The sequence below is a fragment of the Triticum dicoccoides genome, chromosome 4A (assembly GCF_002162155.2).
Source record: "Triticum dicoccoides isolate Atlit2015 ecotype Zavitan chromosome 4A, WEW_v2.0, whole genome shotgun sequence".
NCBI lineage: Eukaryota > Viridiplantae > Streptophyta > Magnoliopsida > Poales > Poaceae > Triticum > Triticum dicoccoides.
In genome coordinates this window covers 722444645-722469385 of record NC_041386.1, presented here as the reverse complement: position 1 = coordinate 722469385, position 24741 = coordinate 722444645, and the positions used below count along the sequence as shown (strand labels likewise).

At 45.4% G+C, this 24741-nt stretch overlaps 1 protein-coding gene, 1 long non-coding RNA gene and 1 pseudogene across 2 annotated transcripts; all 3 read left to right on the top strand.

Moving 5' to 3' along the window:
- Positions 1-1159: 1159 nt before the first annotated feature.
- Positions 1160-3305, top strand: LOC119289899. Its single transcript, XM_037569075.1, has 2 exons — positions 1160-1242; positions 1880-3305. The coding sequence occupies exons 1-2, from the start codon at positions 1160-1162 to the stop codon at positions 3060-3062; spliced, it is 1266 nt and encodes a 421-aa protein (XP_037424972.1). The 3' UTR covers positions 3063-3305.
- A 739-nt stretch (positions 3306-4044) lies between these two features.
- On the top strand, positions 4045-5335 carry LOC119289898. Its single transcript, XR_005141644.1, has 3 exons — positions 4045-4184; positions 4524-4843; positions 5115-5335. It is a non-coding gene; the product is annotated as an uncharacterized LOC119289898 (long non-coding RNA).
- A 10949-nt stretch (positions 5336-16284) lies between these two features.
- Positions 16285-18660, top strand: LOC119288174 (annotated as a pseudogene).
- The last annotated feature ends 6081 nt before the right edge of the window (positions 18661-24741 follow it).

Here is a 24741-nt window from a genome sequence, read left to right as displayed (position 1 = left end):
AAATAAGAAAAACCCGAACCACTGGAATGCTGACGCGTGGATACTTTTTGGTCCCGGCTGGTGCCACCAACCGGGACCAAAGGACCCCTGACTGGGCTCGGCGCACAGGGCCACGTGGAGGCACATTGGTCCCGGTTCTTGTTTGAACCGAGACTAATAGGTGGAGGTATTAGTAACGGTCCATTAGTCCCGGTTCGTAAGGGGCCCTTACGAACCGGGACTATTAGGTGTTTTTCTACTAGTGAGGGGCGATGGTATACGGATTTGGACGTATTTTTTATGATTTCTAGTGTTCATTCTACTGCCATGATTGATGATGAATACTAGTGTTCATTCTACTGCCATGATTGATGATGAATAGATCAGAAGTGTTTCTTTTAAATGGATGGGACCAATGTTGCTTTAAGACATCTTACAAATGCCATTGTACGATGCGAAGGTGTACCATCGCTAGACTGGGCCGTGCCAGCGTTAGAGCATCTCTAGCAGACCCCTTAAAAGTGGTCAAACCCTTATGATTTTTGCGTTTTAAGGATTTGATCGAAAAAAGTGTCCACAACAGAAACCGTAAAAGTGATCGAACACGTAGAATTTTTAAAGGGCATCAAAAATCCACACTCGAGACCCTTATGTTTGAAGGTTGGAAGGCCGAACCAAGGGAGCCCCATATACCAGGCAAACCTCGTCAGAGCAAATACGCCGCCACGGAATTTGGCGGAATCCGCCCGAAACTCGTCGAAATTCGTCACCGCACACCTGGAAAGGCCGTTGGACGCCGGAATCGATCGCCACCGGTTCGAATTGGACGAGCTCGACCTCACCATGGTCTCCCATGACCTCGGCCTGGCCGTCGGAATCCCTCCCTTCGCGGCCGACAAAGGGGCACGTCTCACGCGGCGCGGCCGGCAACGGAGCAGGGTGCAACCGGCGGCCGGTGGGCACGGCCGGCGAGCGATGAGGCGCGACCGACGGGGCTAGGCACTACCGGCCGGCAACTAAAATAGACCTTTAAAATTCTTTTTTGTTGACCCTTATCCCCGTTTCACAGTTTGTAATTTGAAGGGGTCTGCAAGAGATGCTCTTATAATCGGAAGAAGGAAATATCCAGGTTAAAAAAATGGTCTGTAGTTCTGTACCGCTGGAAGAAACGGCGGCGCGCATGGAGACGCCGCCGCTGGAGATCGACGCGCATCCTTCTTCCTCGAGGTCGGCGGCTGCTGCGTCCTCGTCCTCATCGCCTACGTAATACCCTCAACCCCTACCTCGTCCTGTACTCCCATCTGTCTGTCCCTCTCGTTCTGCTTCCCATCCAGTTTCCGTTCCCCTGCGGATGTCGCATCAGATCCGCCTTACATCTCCAAGATTAATCACAACTCGATATATGGAACTGAATTGCGTAGATATAGTTAAGGCATGGATGGATTCTGCTTATTCTTGAAGAAGAAAAACAATCCAGATTGAGACTTTCCCTGCTTTAGATCTCCAACATTGCAGATAAGAACAGAGGGAGAATCATATGTGCTCTGCTTTTTTTTTCTGTCAGTTTCTACACTTGCCAGATACAGTATTAGTTTGAGAAATAGGCGATCGTGGTGTGTATTGTTCAGTAGAAGTGAAGAATTATATGAAACTTTAACAGCCCGTCTATCTACCGTGTAGCTTCTACATAGTTGTTAATTTTATTCTGAGGAGCAACAACTTAATGTGATCAGTATCTTTGTTAATTTTAGTGTATGATGCAAGTGTAGTGACGCGTTGATGTTCGAGCCGTACAAACAAGTCATGTTTGTTGAATCTTGGTAGCTCCTATTCCTTTTGGCACGATCATATCTCTCGCTTCGCATGCCTAACCTTTTATTCTGAATTTGTGATCGAACAGGGAGAGCGCCGCCATGCAAATCAGGGCTAAGAGAACCTGCTATGCCGCTGCCTCATCTGTGACACGCGGATGGGCCGAGCTCCCAGACGACTTGCTCCGACCCATCGTCGCTCTCCTCAGCTCGTTCCGCGACCTCCTCGCCTTTGGTTCCACCTGTCGTCCTTGGCGTGATTTCTCAGCGCACACGTCCTCTTTGTACCCTCTCCTCCTCCACCTGAGCACCGACAGCCAACGGTATCCCTGGTACGACTATGACTACTGGACCCTTTTCCACGAATGCACGTGGAGATTGGCTGATCCTGCTGCCGCCTCATCCTATCCCAGTTTGCTTCCCTTGAGTGACCTCAGAGGCATGTTCTTTCTGCGCTGCTCCTACGGTCACCTCATCTTCTTCGACAACAAGGGGTTCTACATTATTAATGCGTTCAGTAGCGCTAAGGTTGTGACTCCTTTCCTCAAGTCAGACAACTTCGTTCACATTAGCTATGCCACCTTGACTGCCCCTGTTGCATCCGCTGACTCGTATCTCCTTGTCGGCAGCGGAGGCTATCTGTTTCAGTGGCGCGTCGGGAGCGACTCTTGGTTGGAACACTATCCTAAAGTTCCTTTTCTTAGGATTGAACAAATCGTGGCCTTCAAGGGCAAAACATACACCCTGGGGTCTTTTGGGTCCTTCTGCATCGTACAATTTTCGCCCTGTCTCTTAATTCATAAGTTTGAAATTATGTTTGAGGAAGATAGAACTGAAGATCGCTATTGGACAAATCAAAAAACATGGCTTGTGGTGTGCGACATGCTTCTCTTAATCAAACTTGAGGCAGTAAAAAGGACAAGCTCTGAGGTTTTCCAGTTCAAGGCCTTCAAGCTCAAGTCATTGGACGCCAAGAACAAGAAGGCAAGGTGGGAGAAGGTGGACAGGTTGAATAACTGGGCCATCTTTGTCAGCGCCGACGGGCGATGCGAGGCGTTGTCGTTCATGAACCCGGAGAGATGGGGAGGGAGGAGCAACCACATATACTTCCCAAGTTATGAGAAAGAACAACCTTGGGCTGCAGTGCAACTATGGCAAAGAGCTCATAACCATTCGACAAGTTCGTGGCTCTCGAAAACTGGTAGCCAGTACCACAGATTGGTGCCAACCTGGGTCCTCCCCACTGCATTTCGTCGCTCCGGTCAGCAATGATCTTACGGCCATCGCAGGTGCGGTTGGTGATTGTCCTCTGATACAGCTTTCGTGGGAGAGTTCTACCTTGTTTGCAGTTTACATGATGAGTATTTTTACTGAATGTTCTTGACTTTTTTTCTAAAATTGCATTGCAAACAGAAGCTTTTGCTGTAGAGTTATTTGATTCTGCTCTTTTTGTGGGATTATAAGTGACCTTATGTTTTATTTCTCATCTACTACAAATTACGGAGTTTACTTGTACTTGGGCCACTTGATAACTTGGGTTATACTACACACCTAAGGTGATCTAGGTCTGACCCCAAAATGCAAATTCCTAATACCTACTCGCTAGCATCTGTGCAGTGCTCATTATTCATCAAGTTATAAGCTTGCTGCTGTTCTTCATCTTTTCATGTTGAATAAACTTGTGCTGTCTTTATTTAGTGCCATGGCAGAGCTTTTTCTGCCATGGCAGCTGTTTGCTTCGAATAAGTGTGCCATGGCAAAGGTTTGCATACTCACTGCACATGTGCATAATTAGCTGGTTAGGCGTCTTTCTCATCGTGTTTCGGTTAGCCAGGTCGTGGGATGGCACGATGGAGGTGGTCAGCTAGATAAGCAAGTCGGGCTTAGTCCACGCTCTGCACGGTCTTGTTGGTGGGATGGAATGAATGCCGAGGATCGCTGCGAGCATTTTGTTTGGACTGTTACAGGCCATTTCCTTTGTAACATAATAAATGGAGAAAAAGAAATACAGAAAAGCTGCAAGGGTTGTGCGTAGGGCTGGACGTCCGAGCTAGCTTTTAGGCTCGGCTCGAAGCTCGCTCCAGCTTGGCCCGTTACAGCTCGGCCCGATAGGATAATTAAACGAGCCGAGCTATGAAAAATAGGCCCGACTCCCGACCGAGCCGAGCCAAGTTTCGCCCGGTCCAGCTCGGTGACTCGTTGAGGCCCAGCCCAATCCCCCGTCGGCCTCGCATAGCACGCAAAGCAGTTTCCTCACCCTTATCCCTTTCTCTGCCCGGCGCCGCCACCCCTCTGCCCGGCGCATCGACGGCGACGGGCGACGCCGCCTTCCCTCACCACAACGGACGCAGGAGGACGGGTCTCCCCTGGTTTCTCGCTGAACGACACAGGCAGGTAAGCGATCTCCTCTCTCCTTCCCATCCCTAGCCCTAGCTCCCTGCACTGGCGCACACACACGCACGAATTTTATGGATGGATCATGGATGGATGGATGCTTGTGGCTGTCGGCTGGAGAGTGCAGCTAGCTAGGAAACGCGATGGATGGATGCTGAATTTGATTGATGGATGGATGCTTGTGTTCGTTGGCTGGAGAGTGCCGCTAGCTAGGACGGATGCTGCACCAATTTGATTGACGGATGGATGAATTTATTTGTATTGGATTGTGTAGACTGATTATTATCTATGTAAATTTTTGTTGATGATTGACCATTTGTTCTTTGCTGATGTGTGAAGAGCCCCACTGTCGCAAGAATGGACAAGGAAAAGGGGAAGGAGAGGAGAAGGAGAATGAGAAAGAGAGGAGTTTGGTCTCCATTATGAAGACTAAGCCGCCTGCCCCAGGAAGCAGAAGGGGAAGGGCAAGGGCTGTGTCGCTGCCAAGGAAGCGGGCCAAGGATACGGCAATGTCCCGCTCGCCGAGTTGTTATTACGGGTAAAAAAAAACTCCACCGCCTTGACGTCTCGCTGACCCCGCCGACGCCAGCGGGCGTGCCATGATCGCCCCTGCCAACAGCTTCGCAAACGACTCCGAGAGGGAGACTGCATCTTCACCGGTATGGTTGTGCCAAATATGCGTGTCCAAGCTCATGTGTTTGCTGTTTTTGCTATCCAAAGGTCAAATATATGTGTGTCCAAGCTCATGTATGTGTTGTTTTTGGTATCCAAAAGTCAAATATAAGATTGCACAGGCTCATGTATATGCTGTTTTTGGTATCCAAGAGTCAAATATATGTTTGTACAAGCTCATGGGTGTGCTCTTCTTGCTATCAAAAAGTCAAATATATGCGTGTCCAAGCTCATGTGTGTGCTGTTTTTCTGTGCTAGGCAATGGAGCATGATAAGCAAGCAGAGAAGGATTATGAAGAGGAGGAAGAGAATGAGGAGGAAGAGGATGAGTAAGATACTCTGTTTGAGGAGGAAGATTCTCATTTTGATGTCAAAGCACAAAGTGTTATGCTATGCAAAATTGCATTGTTTGGCTGTCAACGTTCAATATTTTTGCCGTATAAAGTTCAAAGGAGAAGCTGTCCAAAATTCAAAAGCAATGATGCCCAATTCTTTCTTAGTCATATTTGTTCAATTTCTACACTTTCCATAGAAGAAAGCTTATTTTTCATCACTATGATCATTTTTTAAACCATAGACTGCTAGATGTTGCATTTTTAGCAATAGAAAGTGCTTCTTTTACAAATTATGGGTTTAATTGCTGTAGAAGATCAAAAATGGTATGTAAAAACAGGTTCTGCTACCTCCCAGATGTTATGGCGCTAGCTGGCTCTCGAGCCGACTCGGTCTGAGCCGAGCCATTGCAAAAACGAGCCGAGCCACCTAAAGTGGGCTCGTTGGCTGAGCGAGCCGAGCCGAGCCGCTCCAGAGCGAGCCAAAGCCAGGCTCGGATCAAGCTCGGCTCGACTCGGCTCGTGTCCAGCCCTAGTTGTGCGCAGCGCAGAAAACCTGCTTGTGTCATTGTGTTCATTGTGTGTGAGCAGAGAATTGTGTTGTCATTTCATACTAAGAAGTCTAATTAAGGTTTTACCCCTACGTTTCATATGATTTTCTAGAACCATTTGGATCCTAATCCACCGTCAGATATCTGCCATAGAACAACTGTTCAGGTATCATCATCTTAAGACGGATTTATTTGGCAGATTACCATGTCGCTGTTTAACAATGACAGAATAAAAAGCAGCAATATATATTCTGTGCTTTCAGACCATTTGCATTTTTTTCCCTATGTGGCATTTCCCATCATTTGGATCCGTACAAGGCTTCAACATCTGCAAAAGACAATCCATCTTGGTTAGAATAAATGGAATCTTGCTACGATGTCATTTTTTTTTTCTGTGCGTGATGAGTGATGACAACGTTGACACTTGCACTTCTAGTGAAGATGCCATGTGTATGTAGCTCCGCATTTGTATGTAGCTTCAGCAAACAACTCCATCTCTTGGATCCTCGTAATTGGGGCTCCCATGTAATTGCGTGTCCCCAAAGCATCTACTGGTCCATATAATTGCTGCAAGCAACTCTTAGTACCTCGCCATGAAAACTAGGGTGCCAAATGCACGGTGTACAACTTTTGATGTATCCTCGACTCCTCGTAGTGATCCGGCCTTTGAAGGCCACCATCTCTTGGATCAAATGTGCACTTACAAAATCGCAGCGCAACCAAGTGGGGCTCCCAACCTCTCTTGTAGTCCGTGTGATGGCATGAGATAGTTGGAGCTGATGGTGGTTGTTCTACATTGCCGATCAATGTTTTTAGAGATAATAATAGAGGGTGTCGATCACTGATTCTCAATTTGCTAGGAAAATCATATGTGCTCTGCTTTTATTTTTCTGTCAGCATTGACACTTGCCAGATACAGTATTAGTTTGGGAAATACTAGGCACAGATATTTATTTTCTATCTAGCGCATATATGTAACTTCCCCATATAATTGATATCCAGTGCCTGCATCGTTGTTGATCTTATTCTGAGCTCCCATCATGAAATTCTGGGGTGGATAGATTAGGTGGAGGTTTAATAGGAAGTTAGCAAGGGCCCACCCTACAAATTCAGGGGATCAGTTTACCCGTAGATTATTATGTGGGCTTGCATACCACAATAAGACCTCCAATTCTCTCGTTTAAATTGCTCCACCCTCTCCTAGTGGTGGGCCCACTTCTCACCCTGCCGCTCCCAAAAAAGCGTATCGGCTGAGAGTTGTGTGTGTTGGTCAGTTTGCTCGTTGGAGCAAGCAAACATCAGTGAGTTAATGTGAGGTGCTCCCAACTGGCAAGGAGACGAATGACACCATGCAACATGCTCCAGTCGGCCATTATTCCTTTATATAAATAGTGAACCATCAGACGCCAATGCCTTTACCTCGCTGATCGGACACCCGCGGCTCCACTCCCAGACACAGGATGTCAGCATGAGGTACTCCATGTCCTCCTAGAATTCTTGTAGCTCTTCGCCCATATTTTTATTCTGTTTCTCCTTGTCAACCAAGACCCCTCTACTGAATTTCCCTTTGGCTTGAGAATGCTGATGTGACCTCCATAATAATGCAACACTCATCACCTGACCTCTCCTCTTTGTCCTATGTGCCCTCCTTGCCGATGATAGCAAAGTGGACAACCCCAACGACGGTGAAATCCACTCGATGCCAAGGACAGACACCACATGCGAGGGAATATCTGTGATCCGACACCCACAACACAATCCATAAGGACGAGTTTTCTTCCCATCGAAAGCTTCTCTCTCAGCCGAAGATGGGGCCCCCCTCGATCTTCTTGTCGGCATCCGTAGAAGCAACTATCCTAATGGTCTATTAAGACTGAGTACAACGGAGCGCCATTCAGATATGCCGCCAAGAAAGGCGATGGAGAAGCTTGTTGACCATCGCACGTGCATGGGAGGGGGAGGGGGCAACCCAGTTTAGTAAACTGTAATAAAGAGTTGTAGTGTTAGTGTGCATCACAATTGTTGCATAAACATCCTTTGATTAATTATAAGAAGAGGATAATTCAAAACCTCATATAAAATGCTATAAAACACACTCAAATAATCAATGCACTGGTATAATCCTGCTAAAAATATACTATAATATTTACCATAGTTTCTTTAGGGGGCGGCCCTCTCATTTAACTAGGCAGGCAAACCTAAGAAGAACACACTCGTGAGAGATATAAGCATTTTTTTTGCGGGAATAACTTTCGATCTATTCATCAACTGTCAAGGTAGTACAAAGAACACCAGAAGTAAAAAATACATCTAGGTCTGTAAACGACCTAGCGACGACTACTTGCACTGGAGCGAGCCGAAGGCGCGTCGCTGTCTTTGCCCCTCCCTCATCGGAGTCGGGAAAATCTTGTTGTAGTAGAAAATCGGGAAGTCGTCGTGCTAAGGCCCCATGGGACCAGCACATCAGAACAGCATCCGCCGCCGATGAAGAGAATCGTAGATCAGAAGGATCCAATCTGTAGACACACGAACACAGACGAACGAAGACAAGATCCGCATGGATCCACTAAAGACAAACGCCGACCGAATCCCATGAGATCTGCCGGAGACAAACCTCCACACGCCTTCCAATGATGGTAGAAACACCATCGGAACGAGGACAAGGTGGGGAGAACATTATTCCATCGGCAGAGAGCCGCCGCCACCTCGCCTCTCTGAGGACACAAAACCTAACAAAACTCAAAAGAGTGAAAAAACGGAGCCCTCCCGCCGGTAAGGGCCGGGATCCACCATGACTCCATGGCCCTAAGACCATAGAAGACGAGGTAGACCGGCGGCGGCACCGGCGGGAGGCACAAGAAACCCTAGCCGAGGGGTCCTCTTTTCTTCCCGTGGAAGAAATTAAAGAATCACATATATAAGCATTTTCTAGTGAAAAAAATAGTGTTACCAACTAAAGAAAAAAGAAGCATGCATATAGAACACATGGGCAACGATGTACATCTGATATTTTCAAATGTATATGGAGGGGCACAAATATCAACATAGAATATGGAGTGAGTGGATCAAAGTTGACTGGGAGCAGAATCAATATTCGCAACATCGCATCTTTCAAAGGTTCCAAATACTCGTTGGCGTCATTAGTAACAAGTGTATCTGAATTATCATCTGGAAACAACAAAAGTTATCCAAATATTCGTTTTCTGGCGGTATTAACGGTATGGGTTCAACAAGAGATACCGAATCATGTTCGTCTAGAGCGTTCTCGTCCTCCCGCGACATGGTGGCATGTAGGTTTTGCGGGACAAAGCAGGACGCCGTGCTAGCTAGAACTTAACCCCAGGAACACGAGACCATGCCGTGAAACTCGAATATTGTCCGCCGAAGGCTGCAACGGTCAGCTTGAGCCTTGAGGCCTCACCGAGTGCTGTTTTGCTGGGGCCAAAGATCCTCGCTCTGCTTGTTTCCGGAAGCATTGCTTCTCCATGTTTGATTGAAATTATGTGAGTGTCTCCTCTTTCCTTCGGAACATGCAATCACCGTAATGTGGAGCACGCAAGAAAACTGAACCACAGCAATGGAGAACGTTTTATGGGTAGCCAGCAATTGTAAGTACGCTGAGTTGAGCAAAGTTTTCAACAAAGTCGTTGTAGTATAGTGGTAAGTATTCCCGCCTGTCACGCGGGTGACCCGGGTTCGTTCCCCGGCAACGGCGAAGATTTTTGTTTTTCGGGCCCACGACATTTGGGCCAGTTAATTCCCTGGCATTCCCTAAACGGCGCCCGTTACAGGCAGGGGCGCACACCCCCCGCGGCGCACTGGGCCGGTCCATTACGTGTTTTTATTTTGTGTCTTAATCCGCAAAAAAGGGCGCTACCAGGATTCGAACCACCTACCTACGTGTCAAGGACAGCTAGTTCAACCACGCAAGCACAGGGCAGGATATGGTTACGATTTAGTTTTTTCTTCTACTATTCATTCTTCTTCCTTTTTCCTTTTTTTGTTTTCCTTTTTAAATTACACGACCACGTGTTTTTCTTTTTTCCTTTTTTTCTGCTGTTCTTTCTTTTTTTCCTTTTCTTTTTCCTTTTTCTGTCTTTTTCAAAATTGACGAACTTTTTTTCAATTTTATGAACTTTCTTTCAAATTCGATGAACTTTTTTCATATTCGGTGAACTTTTTGCAAAATCGATGATCTTTTCTCACCAAATTCCATGAACTTTTTCCAAAATCGATGAACTTTTTTTCAAATTCAATGAACTTTTTTTGAAAAAACAGTGAACTTTTTAAAATTTGATGAACTATTTTCGAATTGGATGAACTTTTTTCAATATCCAAAATATGGTCAGATTTTTCGAAATTCGTTTGAATTTTCAGAAAATGTTTTTCGAAATTCCAAATTTTGTTCATGTTTTCTAATTTTGTTCGCGTTTCAAAAATAGTTCTGAATTCCAAATTTTTGTTAACCGTATTGAAGAAAAATGTTCACCATACATTGTAAAAATGTTCAGTGTGTATAAAAAAATGTTCATCATGTATAGAAATTTTGTTCAGCGTGTATTCAAAAGGAGTTCATTGTATTTAAAAAAAGTTCTATGTGTATTTAAATATTGTTCACCATACATTGAAAAAATGTTCAGTGTGTATAAAAAATGTTCATAGCGTAGAGAAATTTTGTTCAACATGTATTCAGAAAAAGTTCAGCATATTTAAAAAAAATGTAACTTTATGTAATACACGGTAAACTTTTATTAAATTTGGTGAAAGTTTTTGAATACATGAACTTTTTTCTAATTCGCGATTTTTTAAAACTTATTTCAGATTTTTTTTCTTTTCCAAAAAATCACGTCTTTCTAAATTGTTTGTACCAGAAGTAGTGCGGTTAGTATTGTTGTTAACCATCTCGCACTGTAATGAATCTCTAGGTTGTAGTAGATGTATTGGTTAGGCACGCTGCGCCGTAACTAAACGGCGCGAGATTGAATCCTGTTGGGAGCAGCTTTTTTGGGAGGTTTTTTGTCTGCATGTTCCTGGGCCGGCCCATCAGATAGCGACAGTGGGCGCCAGTTGCCTGTACCGGCGCTTAATGCGCCGTATAGGAGCTCCCCTAAAGAGACCAGGGTCCCGAGCGTCCAGTGTTTTGGGTTCTCCACTTTTGCTCCGGATGGGATCAGAGTATAGCCCATTAGGCCCAATTGAATATACGATGCCAAAAAAAACCACGGGAGCAGCGGCCCGAGAAGGCTAGCGCTCTTCATGAAGCCTGCACGCGTGATTTGGGTGCAATTAAGAACAAATTCGATGGTTAAAAATGACTAAAATGACGATCCAACGATTAGAAATGCTGATGGCCTGAGAGGGCTGGGAGGGTGCTCAGTTTTAATATATCTAAATTTGGTATGCAAGGAGGAAAACAATTCATGAGAACATCCTTTAATCGACTAACGGATTCCTTAACTCGTACTTATTAGAGTTGAATGGATTGCTGAGTTGAACCAGTGCAAGACCTTGGCGCCATATGACGTGATAGTGGATGAAATTACCTAGGCGCATCAATAATTGTTTTCAGAGGTGTCTCTGACTCGACCATGCTGGGGATTTTTTTTGCATGCAGGGAAGCTCTTGCACTAGCGTAAGACTAGTATTACTTGATCTTTATATATAACTTATGATTGCAAGATGGTGGTACAAGATATATCTGAAGGCACACTGGGAAGGTATAGATCCATCATTAGAGAGATTCAAACATTGTCTCGATCATTTATTTCTTATGAGTTTGCTTTGAGAAAATAAGTTGTAATTTTGAAACTCAAAACTTAGCTAAGTTTGCTCTATCTTTGGATGTGGGGCGCCATCTGTGACTTGATACCCCGATCATGTAATAGTTCCCGTAAAAATCCTTAAAAAGTTGAAATAAACTGAGTTGGAATTGGTGCACAAAGTACCCGCTAATAAAAAGGTTGCAATTTCATTCATGAAAGCAGGAGGAGGAATTTTCAAGTAGATAATCCAGCTAAATTTTCTCATGTCTTCAGATATTGGAAGACATGTTTGGCTCTTGGAGCCTCATGACATTGTAACAATTCCTATTAACCTCATTGGGCAATAAAAACAATTGTTGTACCCTACAAAAATTACCCACTAGTAAACAATTTTGTAGATAATGGACTTTGGAATTCCTTCTCATGAATTGCTCAATGTCGTCCCTACCAAATAGCTCATGGGGTCACCAACACTTCCACAAAGAGTTCATTGTGTAGGAAATTACATAGTTCAAACAACAACCACTTAGCATCTGGAGTTTCATCACCAAATAGAGGAAGAGTGATATCTTCCTCACGGAGCACCCACACACTTGCCAAATTGCAATCGAGGAGAGCATGTCACTCAATGTGGATCAGGCACACAACTGAAGGTGGTATGTGCTTGCAGACTCTTTCCTCGCTAGTCGGTAGTGAGCGAAGGTGGTTTGGGAACATGGAGTATATGCTCCCGAGCTCAAATGCTCCCTCATGAACAATAAAATCAGAAAAATAGTAAAAAAATCAAAAAAATCTGAATTTTTTTTACGGTAAACTTTGACAAATGTTTTGCCTGCTTGCCAATTTCAGCACAAAATAACATCCGTGGAAGTCGTGGCAAAAAAACAAAATCGATGTTCCAAAAATTGCTAGCTTTGAACACATTTTGGAGTGACGATTTTGTTTTTTTCGCCACGCCTTCCATGAATGTCATTTGTGCTGAAATTTTGCAAGCGTACAAAACATTTGTCAAAGTTTATCACAAAAAAAAATTCAGATTTTTTTGAATTTTGTAACTATTTTTTTCAATTTTACTGTTCATGCGGGTGCATTTGAGGTCGGGAGCAGAATAGTACTTTCGAAGGTTTGGAGGTATATTTACCTTCCGGTGCCCTTCCAGCTAATTTCTTACTTCTCAAGATTCAATGCTTCCATTGCTCCCTGAAGCCACCCCTCTCATCTTAGCTTTGTTTCGACAACCATATGACATGTTGAACGGATAGTCAAACACCCAGTCTTCTCATCCTGACATGCCCAAGAGTTGCCTTGTGGAATATGACTTATTGGAGTTTGCCGCACCGCTTCTATATTCATGGATAAGATATGCTACTGAGTTTGGACATCCCATGTCCTAGGCATGGAACATATGAAATCAGAGACCAACTTAGACGGACTAACACAAAAATGGACCAAATGGGGCACATCATGCGATCCCTCAGGAGCATGTATTAATTCCAAGTTTAGGCGAACAAAATTGGGGTCGCACTTTGCCATTGTCAAGTTTCCTGTTTTGTTTTTGAACGCAATATGTCAAGTTGCTTACAGGGGTTGCGTGATATGCAAGTGTCCACCGTGCCATGCTCATGCATGTTTGTCTCAGTTTCAGTTGGCTTCGAATCACCTATGAAATAACTTCATTGGCAAAGCTAGTTCACACTGAAGTACACTTGAAAGTGCATCAGGCAATTGCACTGAAATGGCCCGAATGCATATTCAACTTCACTGAAAATGGCCGATTTCAAATAGCTATTTTCAGCTTGATTTTTTCGTAGGAGAACCTGTTGCCCAAAGCTAAAATAAGAATGGCCTAGTCTATCATCCCTGGGCTGGGCCGGACCGTGTTCTAACCTGAAGAAGGAAATGTCGAGGTTGGAAAATAATTGGTTTACGGCGGGACCTCCTAGCGGCGCCTTAAACGCCGGCTAGGGGAGGTAGCGCCCACATGCCCGCAAACTGGGCTGGCCCAGGTCGCCTCGTTTGCTCGCCCATGACGCCTCATTCGCTCGATCACGGTTGACCGATTGGCAATTGACCAGTTGCACGGTCAACCATTAACTTTTGAAAAAAATAACAAAAATTCAGAAAGAATCGAAAAAAATCATGAATTGAGAAATGCACATTAATAAAATTTCACAGACTTCAAAAATATTCATGTATTTCAAAAAAAGTTCATCAAATTTGAAAAACAGAGTTCATAAAATGGAGAAAATTTTATCGGCTTCAGAAAAAAATTCATCAATTTTGAAAAAAAATCAATTTCAGGAGAAAGTTCATTGGTTTTGAAACGAAATTAGCAAGTTTTTTAAAATGATCATCAATTTTGAAAAAAAAAGTTCATAAATTTGGAAAAAATTGATCAATTTTGGAAAAAAAATCATGAATTTGAAAAAAATCACAAATTTGAAAAAGAAATTATGCATTTAGGAAAAAGAAAAAAAGGTAAAAGTGATAAATGAACAAAACCATTCCAAGAAATAACCCGAACAGGACCGTTCCAAGAAATAAGAAAAAAAAGAAAAAAAGAGGGAAAAAGCTCTAAGTAAATACAAAAAGGTGAGGTGGCCGGGTGGTTAGTGGAGCGTGTACATGGAAGCAAGAACGGCGGTCTAAACCAAGCCCTCGCACGCAGTTTTGGTCTTTTAAAATAGAAAAAGAATGAAGATGAGCCGGCCCACGCGGAGGAGAAGGCGTGCGCCCATTGCGGAAATAGAAGGAACGGGCGCTTAAGGCGCCATTTAGAAATTGTCGTTTACGTCTATGGTACTCGTCGGAGAGCTGGAAGAAACAGCGGCATGCATTGAGGCGCAGCCACGGGAGATCATGCACATCCTTCTTCCTCGACATCATAGGCCGATGCGGACTCGTCCTCGCCGACGTAATATCCCCTAGCCCCACCTCGTCATGTCCTCTCCCCCTCCACCTCTCTCCCCCTCCCTCCGTCTTTCTCTTCTGAAATTTCCTCCAAGTTCTTCTGCACATCCGACACCCCGACCCGACCAAGCTTCCTCGATGAACCCATCAAATTTATCACGAGTCTCCCACATCTTCTCATAGCGGAACAACCTGGGAATCCAAGCCGAACGCCCCATAGGCCAACTCCAACAGGCGACCCCATTTGGTCTGGCTCTGTCCGTTTAGGTTGAAACAGACAAATGGGACGGCCCAACGCGCTGGAGCAAGACCGAATCTTGTCCACATCGTGTTCGTCTTGACCCAAATCCAGATGAAATATGGGCTAGATTTGCATCAATCCGGACAATGGACGGACACACACGCATCTTCTCGTCGTCTGCCCAGTCCTGCATGTCGGCCCCCCAACCACTTCCCACCACCTACATTTACGTTGCACGCGTGGGACAGGCCCGCCTATTAGCCAGTGAACCGCAACCCAAGTGTCTTTTTTAATGATGAAGATGTGGACCAGTCGTCCACATCCTCGTCCCCATGGCATCTTCCTGCTTTCACACTCGTCCTGCCCCCCTTGAACCCTGAGCGACCCTAGACCATGTCATCAGGCGGCCATGGCCAAGCCGGGGAAGCACGATACTTAGGCATCATCTTCTTCAGGCCCGCGCGCCGCCGCTGGCTTCACCATCGCTCGGCGCACCGACGGGACACTGATCCACCCATATGTGAAGGTAGAGGTGTGCCGGCGCTACTGGGATACCTCCACCCTGTTGTCGTGGTCGGACGCCCACCTGCCGACCAGCTGGCACATGAGCCCAGATCGGGTGCCAGTGTCGGCCATTCCGGTGACCCGTTGTATGCGGCTCCTCGAGATAAACCACCCCCGTGTCTTGTTGCCACCGAATCTCATCGATGATCCCAGGTACACCGGCACGTCCTCAATTTGGGTCACTTGGTTCTGGGATGAGCATGACGTGTGCCAGCAGACCTTTTTTGTCCCCCATCCTAGCCTAGCGCAGTCACATTCTAGGGCACGGTGTCCTCCAAGCCCTCCCCGTCCGCGCTTTAGGGCACGACTGAGCGGGCATGCGCTCTTGTCACCCCCACCACCACCAGATGCACATTAGCTCATGATGGTCGAGGATGGCGAGGAGCAGCTGGGTGAGGAGGGCCATGATGGACTTAGCGATGAAGTTTGAGAACGCCTAGTGGGATGGCTTGGAGGTGCAGATCATGCTTTCGGCCGCCGGGGATGTCGTCATCCCCGAGCTGGAGGAGGCAGAAGACGCGGAACCCAAGTGGAACTCGGTTGTGGTGGGCCAGTCCTGGTCGTGGACTTCGACCTTGTCGTGCACGCCAGAGTTGTTGTCTGCGTCGGCCGTGTTGGTTGGCACCGACACATGATCATGGCCCCACATGCCACCACCTCCGTGCCCCTGCAATGCAGCCGCCATAGGTGCCACCAGGGCACCTGTGGCAGCCGCCTCCCTTCGTTGACCCCAGCGTGGATGAGGAAGATGGCAGCCAAGACGGTGGCGACTCCATGGAGTGAAGACGACGGTGAAGGCTTGTTCTTTTTTCTAATAATTTTAAGTTTAAGTTTGATGCATGACTTTTGGACATTGATGTAATATATAGTTATCGTTTAAATTACCTTATTTTTTTTGAATTTTAGTTTAAATCTGAATGTTTTTACCAAATGTGACGGGTCGTCGGATGAGACCGGATGCTTTGCCAACTCAAACAGACAGACTCCGAACAAAGCGGACGTCTGTTGCAGTTGGCCTTAAAACACACAGCCACATAGAGCAGGTAGGAATCTCTTCCCCATGTTCGGCCCATTATCCCTGGACTAGGCCGGGCCGGCGTTATCCGAGAGTTCTGAAGGCTGCGCTGCTCATCCGAGAGCTGGAAGAATCGGCGGCGCACATGGAGGCGCAGCCGCGGGAGATCGACGCGCATCCATCTTCCTCGGCGCCGGCGGCCGCTGCTTCCTCGTCCTCGTCGCTCACGTAATACCCCCAACCCCTACCTCGCCCTGTACGCCTCCTTCTTTCTGCGTCCCATCCTGTTTCTGTTCACCTGCGGATCTTGCATCAGATCCGCCTGCATCTGCAAGATTAAGGCATAGATGGATTCTGCTTATTCTCAAAGAAGAAGAACAATCGAGATTGAGACTTTCCCTGCTTTAGATGTCCGTCAGTAATTGTCAATTTGCTAGGAAAATCATATGTGCTCTGCTTTAATTTTTCAGTCAGTATCAACACTCGCCAGATACAGTATTAGTTTGAGAAATACTTACTAGGCGATTGTGGTGTGTAATCTGTATGAACAAAGATCTATTTGAAACTTCAACAACCTGTCTATCTAACTTCCCCATAAAATTTATATACCTGCCTTCATCATTGTTGATCTTATTCTGAGCTTCTCGGGAGTGACAACTCAATGCGATTAGTACCTCTGTTCAGTTCAGTGTATGATGGTAACCTAGTGTCGCGTTGATGTCCTAACGAGTAACGAGACGCACCAGTCATGTTTTTTAGAATCTTGGTAGCTCATCTTGCTAACTCATGTTCTATTTTATACAGTTATATACCTTGTTTCACATGCCTAACTTTTTTCTTGAATTTTGTGTCGAACAGGGAGAGCGCCGTCGTGCAAGTAATGGCCAACAGGACATGTTCTGCTTCTGCCTCCTCACTCTTTGCTTCATCTCGGCCACAAGGATGGGCAGAGCTCCCGGACGACCTGCTCCGACCCATTGTCGCTCTACTACGCTCGTTCCGTGACCTCCTCGCCTTCGGTACCACTTGTCGTCATTGGTGCGATCTCTTCTCAGCGCACAGGTCCTCTGTCCAGCCTCTGCTCCTCCACCCCAATCTCCGTACCAACGGTGGACAGACTCTCTCGCATAACTGTTGGATCTTATTCCACAAATGCACATGGAGATTGGCTGACCCTGCTGCCACCTCATCCTCTCGCGGTTTTCTTTCCTTGAGTGACCTCAGAAGCATGACCTTTGTGCGCTACTCCCATGGTCAGCTCATCTTCTACGACAACAATGGGTTCCATATTGTTAATCCGTTAAGTGGCACTAAGGTTGGTCCTCCTTCCCTCCAGTCAGTTCACTTCACTTGCATCAGCTATGTCACTTTAACTGCCCCTGTTGCATCCACTGATTCGCATCTCCTTGTTGGTGCTGGAGCCTATCTGTTCCTGTGGCGCATAGGGAGCGACTCATGGACAAAACACAGTCCTAAAGTTGGTCGTTTTTCCATTGAACAAAATGTGGCCTTCAAGGGCAAGACATATGCCCTAGGGTCTTTCGGGTGGTTCTACATCATTCACTTGTCACCCAGTCTCATTGTTGAGAAGTTTAAAGTTGTGTTCGAGGAAGATAAAACCGGAGATCTCTATTCGGCAAATGAAAAAGCATGGCTAGTGGTGTGTGGTGACACGCTTCTCTTGATCAAACTTGTGGAGGCGGGAAGACTGATGCGCTCGGAGGCCTTCCAGTTCATGGCCTTCAAGCTTGAGTCATTGGACACCATGACCAAGAAGGCAAGGTGGGTGAAAGTGAACAAGTTAGATAACTGGGCCATCTTTATCAGCGTTGACGAGCGGTGCGAGGTGCATGAACCCGGAGGGATGGGGAGGAAGGAGCAACCACATATACTTCCCAAGTTATCAGTCTGAAAAACCTTGTGCTGCAGTCCAACTATGGAAAAAATGCTATTACCGTTCGACACAGCTCTTCAACACTGGAAGACGGTACCTGAAATTGGAGTCAACCTGGGTCTTCCCTGCGCGTTTCCTTGTTACGTCCTGCGATGGTCTTATGGCCGGGAGTGCGGTTGATGATTAGCTTCTGATACAGCTTTGGTGGGGGGATTCTACAATGTTGCAGTCGCAGGATGAGTAGTTCACTGAATGTTCGTCTCGAAACTTGCATTACAAACAGAAGTGTAGATTAAGTTATCAGATTATGTACTTTCCTCTTTTTTTCTGCGGCAATTACAAGGGACCCATATGTTTTATTTCTCATTTATTACAGATTGTGGAGTTTTCTTGTACCTGGGCACTTGATAACATGGGATAGGCCTGTAACTTCCCTTTCATACATAGGTAGCTAAGAGTAATTGTACTATGGTTGTTGATTTTTCATGTGATGTGCTTGAGCATATGACAATCTCATTGGGTGGAAATGTGAATATTGATAACATAGCTTGGCAGCATATATGGAGAGTTGCAAGGTCACCAAGAATTAGAGTGAGGATGCAAGTCCATAGACATCAGGTTAATATAGACTGCAAGTTCAGCCAACAAACATATAAGCAGCATATATGCATTCATCACAAAGTTTATATTTCGCACCAACAAAAACTAGGCAGACATCGAAAACCAAACAGATCTGCATTTGAACATAGCTTCAGCAAACAGCTCTGCGTGCATTTGATTATCTCTGTTTGGAAGGAGATCAAGCTACAAATAGATGTATGGACCACACAAAGCACATAACTAAAATAAAAGCCCATGCACATCTGACATAGTGCACACAAAAAATGCTGAAGAGTGATATGAAGACCCAAGAAGCTAGTATTGTTTCATGATGCAAACCCTTGTCTCTTGTATGCAAAACGGGAGTTAATAACAAGGTTCAGCGAAAACAGCAACATGTAGCACAAGTTTTGCCTCCAGGAAGGTACACTGGGTGGCAAACAAAGATTATTACAAATCTTGATGTACTCCGTCAAAGGAGCGGAAACTAGAAGCAACATAGCGACAAAAAGTCCCCAAGTGCAGCCAACGACAACAAGACAATTGCGTGCTGCAATGACACTATCTCATACCCAAGCTGCAAAGGATGTAGGATTGCGAGCAAGATAAGCATTGATCGTCGCAAAACAAGGTTCTGACTCCAACTCCTCATTTTGGTTGCCATCTACTGGGTATGAAAATACCCGAGCATTTTCATCCAACTGATAGACAAGGCCACCCCTTAAACCCATTCTCTCTGGATTCACTAAGAGTCGTGGCTGTCTATTACGTTTCTCGCCAAAGAAGAACGCCCACTTCTTCAAGCCTTCCTCTTCCACGCTCACATACTTTGCAGGTTCAGTTGAGAAGTCAATAGAGAAGGCTTCCCCGTTACGACCAAGTAGGAGAAGTGTGTCTTCACAAGCCACCAAATTTCCGGAAAGCACGTACGGGTCCATATAATCTCTGCAATCAACTCTTAGTACCTCAACATGAAACTGAGGTGCCAAATGCACGGTGTATAGTGTTTGACGCATCCTCATAATGACCCGGCCTTTGAAGGACACCATCTCCTTGATCAAATGTGCATTTAGAAAATCGCAGTGCAACCAAGAGGGGCTCCCAACTCGCCAAGCGTACAGGCAGTGCGGGCTGCTAACAAATAGATATGAATCTGGTGACGCCTCTGGAGATATGAAGGTTTTGTAGCACAGTTGACTCAATGGGAAAGGTGGAGCTGCAACTGTAGTGCCAGTGAGCACGTCCATAATGACAAGGGATCTCTCGTTGCAGAAAATCGCATGACCATAAGAACATTTGACGACTGCCATTTTGTCCAAAATACTTGGAGGGGTCAAGCGACACAACGGAGTACTTGGATATACAGGATCAATGAGCTCCCATGTGTTTCCAATGTTAGAGCCAGCTGAGCTTGTCTGGTCGGCACAGTTCCGGAAAATAACAGGTGGGAAGAGCTCGCCTAAGGTAGAATTGATTGACATGAATGCGGCATACCAGCTAGGGCAGGTGGCGATGAATGCAAGAAGGTCATGGGTTGAACCCAACAGGACAATGATGGAGTGCAATAATCCATGTGGTAGGTCCGCCCAGCCTTCGGGTCCAAACATAACACGGTGCACGGAGATGGGGGTGTTGGAGCTCCGGTTGATGTTTTGCATGATATCAACTTCAAATTCTGCATTGAGGATCATGAAAGGACAACAATTTTAGTGATGGACTTGAGTTAACTATATAATATAAATTGCTATCACTATTTTAATTAAATTGGTACTACTACAGCTATGATAATTATACAAACACAATAAAATGTTTGTAGAAACTATAAACATAATACACAGTAGAGCAAAGACTACAATATTGCCATCGAAATGTGCATCTGCCTCAAGAAAATTTGATCATGATAAAATTCATCAACATTTGAAAAGAAAAGGCAAGTTCTGTATTTTTCTTTCCACCGATTGTTATTTATATATGTTGCGCAACAGGTTTGGCTCTTGTCTCCACCTCTATTCGGGGCCCACAGATACGTGATAAATTTCATCAACATTTGAAATTAAAAAGTGCAAGCAATATTGAAATTCTAATATTGTTCTACACTGATAGTGGTAAACCGTTGAACTATTTCATATGTTCATATAGTATAAACACAACAGGATCGCGCATCCACCAAAAACACATACACTCAGATCCCCAAATCATCCATGGCAGAGTCAGGCTAACAAGAACAAAAGTGCGATGAGCACGTCAGAGGAAGTCACCCCCAATGGGGATGATGGCGGGCCAAGGAAGATGATCCTGGGCAGCCTTGCACGGTGGAGAACTCTGTCTGACTGTGGACCGTGGCACCGGTCAGCGAATATATATACTCGGCCAACCCACGAGACCATGTCCTACACGGAAATTGACTTAACCTAGATCACATGGTATACTACATATTTGAACTCAAGCTTGACTCAAACACGTGAACTCCTACTAGTACATGACTTTGGTTAGTCCCCAAAGAAATAAAGACACGTGACATGCAAGCACCAACTACATCATGTCTGAAACAAAACAATCAAGATTATGCTAACACTAGCGTCGGCCCCTGCACCACCAATGACTGTCATGGGTTCCCAACTCCAGCAGGAGGTGGGAAAGGTCTCATCCACGATACCGGCAATCACTCCAAAGCTGCTTGTATGTACAACTCAGATCAAGGGGGTAGAACTCGACATCAACTTGGTTCCTTCCCTTGCCGGGGCTAAACCCGGAGGGCGGAGGTGATTCAAGGCCAGGCCTCCTCCATGAGTCCGGCAACCAGCAAGGAAAATGAAGTGGGCAAAGTCAACCTCAACCAGGCTCCTCCCATACCCCTGGAGCCAGTAACACGAAAGCCAAGCACCACAAAGATAAGAATAGCCTCAAGGGTAAGCCAGGGGAGTAAGTTGATCAATCCCTGGTGAACACCGAGGCGGTGTTGGGTAAATGCATGGGACATGATAGTGAGTCTGGTAGTGAGTTTGTGGTGACACCTAGTTAGAAGAGTCCTGGTCTAAACAAGAAGGCATGAGGTGAGGGTAATGGAGGTGGCATGAGCAACATAGGTGTGTTAGGCGGTAAGGAAGCTATCGGCCCATTGGTTGCCGATGAATGACATGTGATAAGGAAGCACCTATCAGGAGAAATGAGTCGCCTGATCTAGAACTGTTGGGGCCTCGGGCAGTCCCGGATAGTTGAAGAGCTAGTTTTCCTCGTGCACACATATGCCACTTGATGATCGTTTTACTTTCTGAAACTCAGCAATGTGAACAGAGTTTCAATAATCTTAGGTGGATGCTAGGCCGCCAGAATTGTATTGTGAATGATGGTAAGGGAAAGGGTGCGTTGCGTTGTTTTGAGATAAATGAACTAAAATAAAAAAGACTGCCATATGACCTGAGGTACATCAATGTCTTACTACCTCCGATCCATATTACTTGTCGCTCAAACTGATGTATCTAGATGTATTTCAGTGCTAGATACATCCGTCTGAGCGACAAGTAATATAGACTGAAGGGAGTAATTCATGATGATTCCCATGGCCCGAAGTGTCGGGCTACATGGTGAACCTAAGGAGTAAGGAAGACGTCACATCTGGAGTTTACCCAAAAGAATAAAGCCAGATGCTCATGAACACTTGATGATAGGTGATTTTTATGAGACGATGTGGCAACATGAGCACTTCTCAGTAGCTTGGATATTCGAGAGAAAAATACCAATTTCAGAGAAGCCTTGTTCTAGTGTGATCTTCATAATTGGAGCTATAAGGGGCCTTCCTGGACATACGATAATAAACAGTATGGCAAAAGCAATGTGACCGTTGGGTTGAAAGTGCAATTGCATCGTTGGGTTGGTGTGATTTATTCAGAGTGAACAATGGTACACACATATGCTCCAACCACTTTCCTCTATGGCTGCAATACGGAGGCAGACCAAGGTGCATAGCAACGTGAAATCCTTTCAGTATGAGTAGATATGGGAAAGATAATCGTCGCCGGAGGGGACTACTGAAATCCCTGGCCGATGACTGCACTAAGCTGGGAGTGCTGCAACAGGATGTTTGGTCCTGGACATGAAAGATTTTGGGTCCATGATAAGCAGTACTCACTGGCTGAGAAGGAATATTATAGTCACATACTGAATGCACTATCTTATTGGTTGCGGATGGTCGAGAAATCATCTTAAGAAAGCAGGTCTTGGAAGGGAGGTTAATGCCTATCAAAATTGCTGAGGGAGCCTTGGTGTCTCTAAACTAATCCTTATTGATGACAGCATTTTGTTCTTCAAGGCCGTATGAAGAGAGGTGAGGGTAGTGAAGAACACTCCAAATCTATTTCAAAGGTGTACATGATAGCTTCTTAGCCCAGCTAAATGCTCTTTATTATTTAGTGAACACTGCTCGCCCCATGTCCAGTAAGAGATAAAGGTCACCCTTGGTGTTGTGGCTTCCACTTTTGAGAGTAAATATTTGGGTTTACCAACCCTAGAAGGTAGGATGTTTGCCTCGAATTTTAGTCAATCATGGAAAGGTTCGCAAAAATGTGCAAGGACTGGATTGAAAAGTATATGACCCATGCAGCTAAAGGGGTCTTGATCAAGTAAGTGGTTCAAGTGCTTCCCAATTACTTCTTTGGATTGTTCAAATGTCCTTGAGCTTTTGTGATAAGTATGAAAATTTTATCTGGGACTTTAGGTGGGGCGATGAGTAAGGACATCACAAGTCCATTGGCTCTCCTGGTACCAACTTATAAAACAAAAGAGAGGAGGTGTTCTAGGATTCTAGGATATGCATATGTTTAACCAAGCTCTCTTGGCAAGGCAAGGGCGGAGACTGATTCACAAGCCGGATAGTTTATGTTCGAGAGTCTTGAAATCAGAATTATCGTTGTGGGATATTCTGGACATGGTCATTTCCTCGTAGGCATCCTCGGCTTGGAGTTAAGATACTCAGGGAAGGCATCATCTGGCATATAGTGAATGGACGAAAAATTCAGATTCAGAGAGACAACTGGATTCTGAGACAGTATGGCCTTAGGTTGCCAAATTCGCTAGAAACTCAAGGTTGAGGTGGGTAAACTAGTTGATTATCTCGATAAAAATGAATGCAATAATAACCTGGTCCATAGGGTATTTTCTGATTTTGATTAGAGGAGATATTTGGCATAAATCACCCTTCTACGTGATGGATGACGTTCTTATAAACTTGCCACCCAACTCAAATTCAGGTACAATTCCCCTGCTTCTAGCTCTTCAAGTGTGACATATAATTGGAGTATTTGGGATGTGATTTGGAGAGCTAAGGTTCCAGAGAAGGTTAAGGTCTTTGGCTGGAGGTTGCTACTGGCTCACTGGCTACACAATTGTGTAAACTTATAAAGGCGTTGAGTGTAACACCATTTGTGCTATTTCTGCTAACAATGTGGAGCATGAATTCCAATCTCCACAGTGGCTTTGGGATGTTGGCTAGTGTCCCATCAATACTTCTTTTTTTTGAGGGAATTGGTGTCCCGTCAATACTTAATGCCCCTCTGTCTAATGATTGCAATCAGTCTATGGTAATATACAAGTCTAGTGTTTTCCCTCAATTAAGTAAAATAAACACAACTCAGAGATCAACTAATTTTTACCTTAATTTTTCTAGAAAAAAATAGGGCGAGTTCTTCCCATACCTTCTTCAATGTTGATAGCAGAGGACGAAGTGGAGGCAACAACTACCTTCTCCGATGCCAGTCGTGGTAAGACGTGGCCATCGGAGATAGTATGCCGCTTTCCTTCATCGCCAATCATGATGTTGGCTCCAGATCTGGGAAAAATGGCTGTCGCCCACACCTAGGACTCCAGATCTGGATGTAGTTGGTCGCCCAACTGCGATGACTCCAAATCTGGATGCGGTTGGTTGCCCACACCTAGGACTTCAGATGTGGATGGAAACACAGTAGGAGCCCACGCGGTTGTCTCAACGCATCATCCACCGCTCAATCATGGGCGGTTCAAG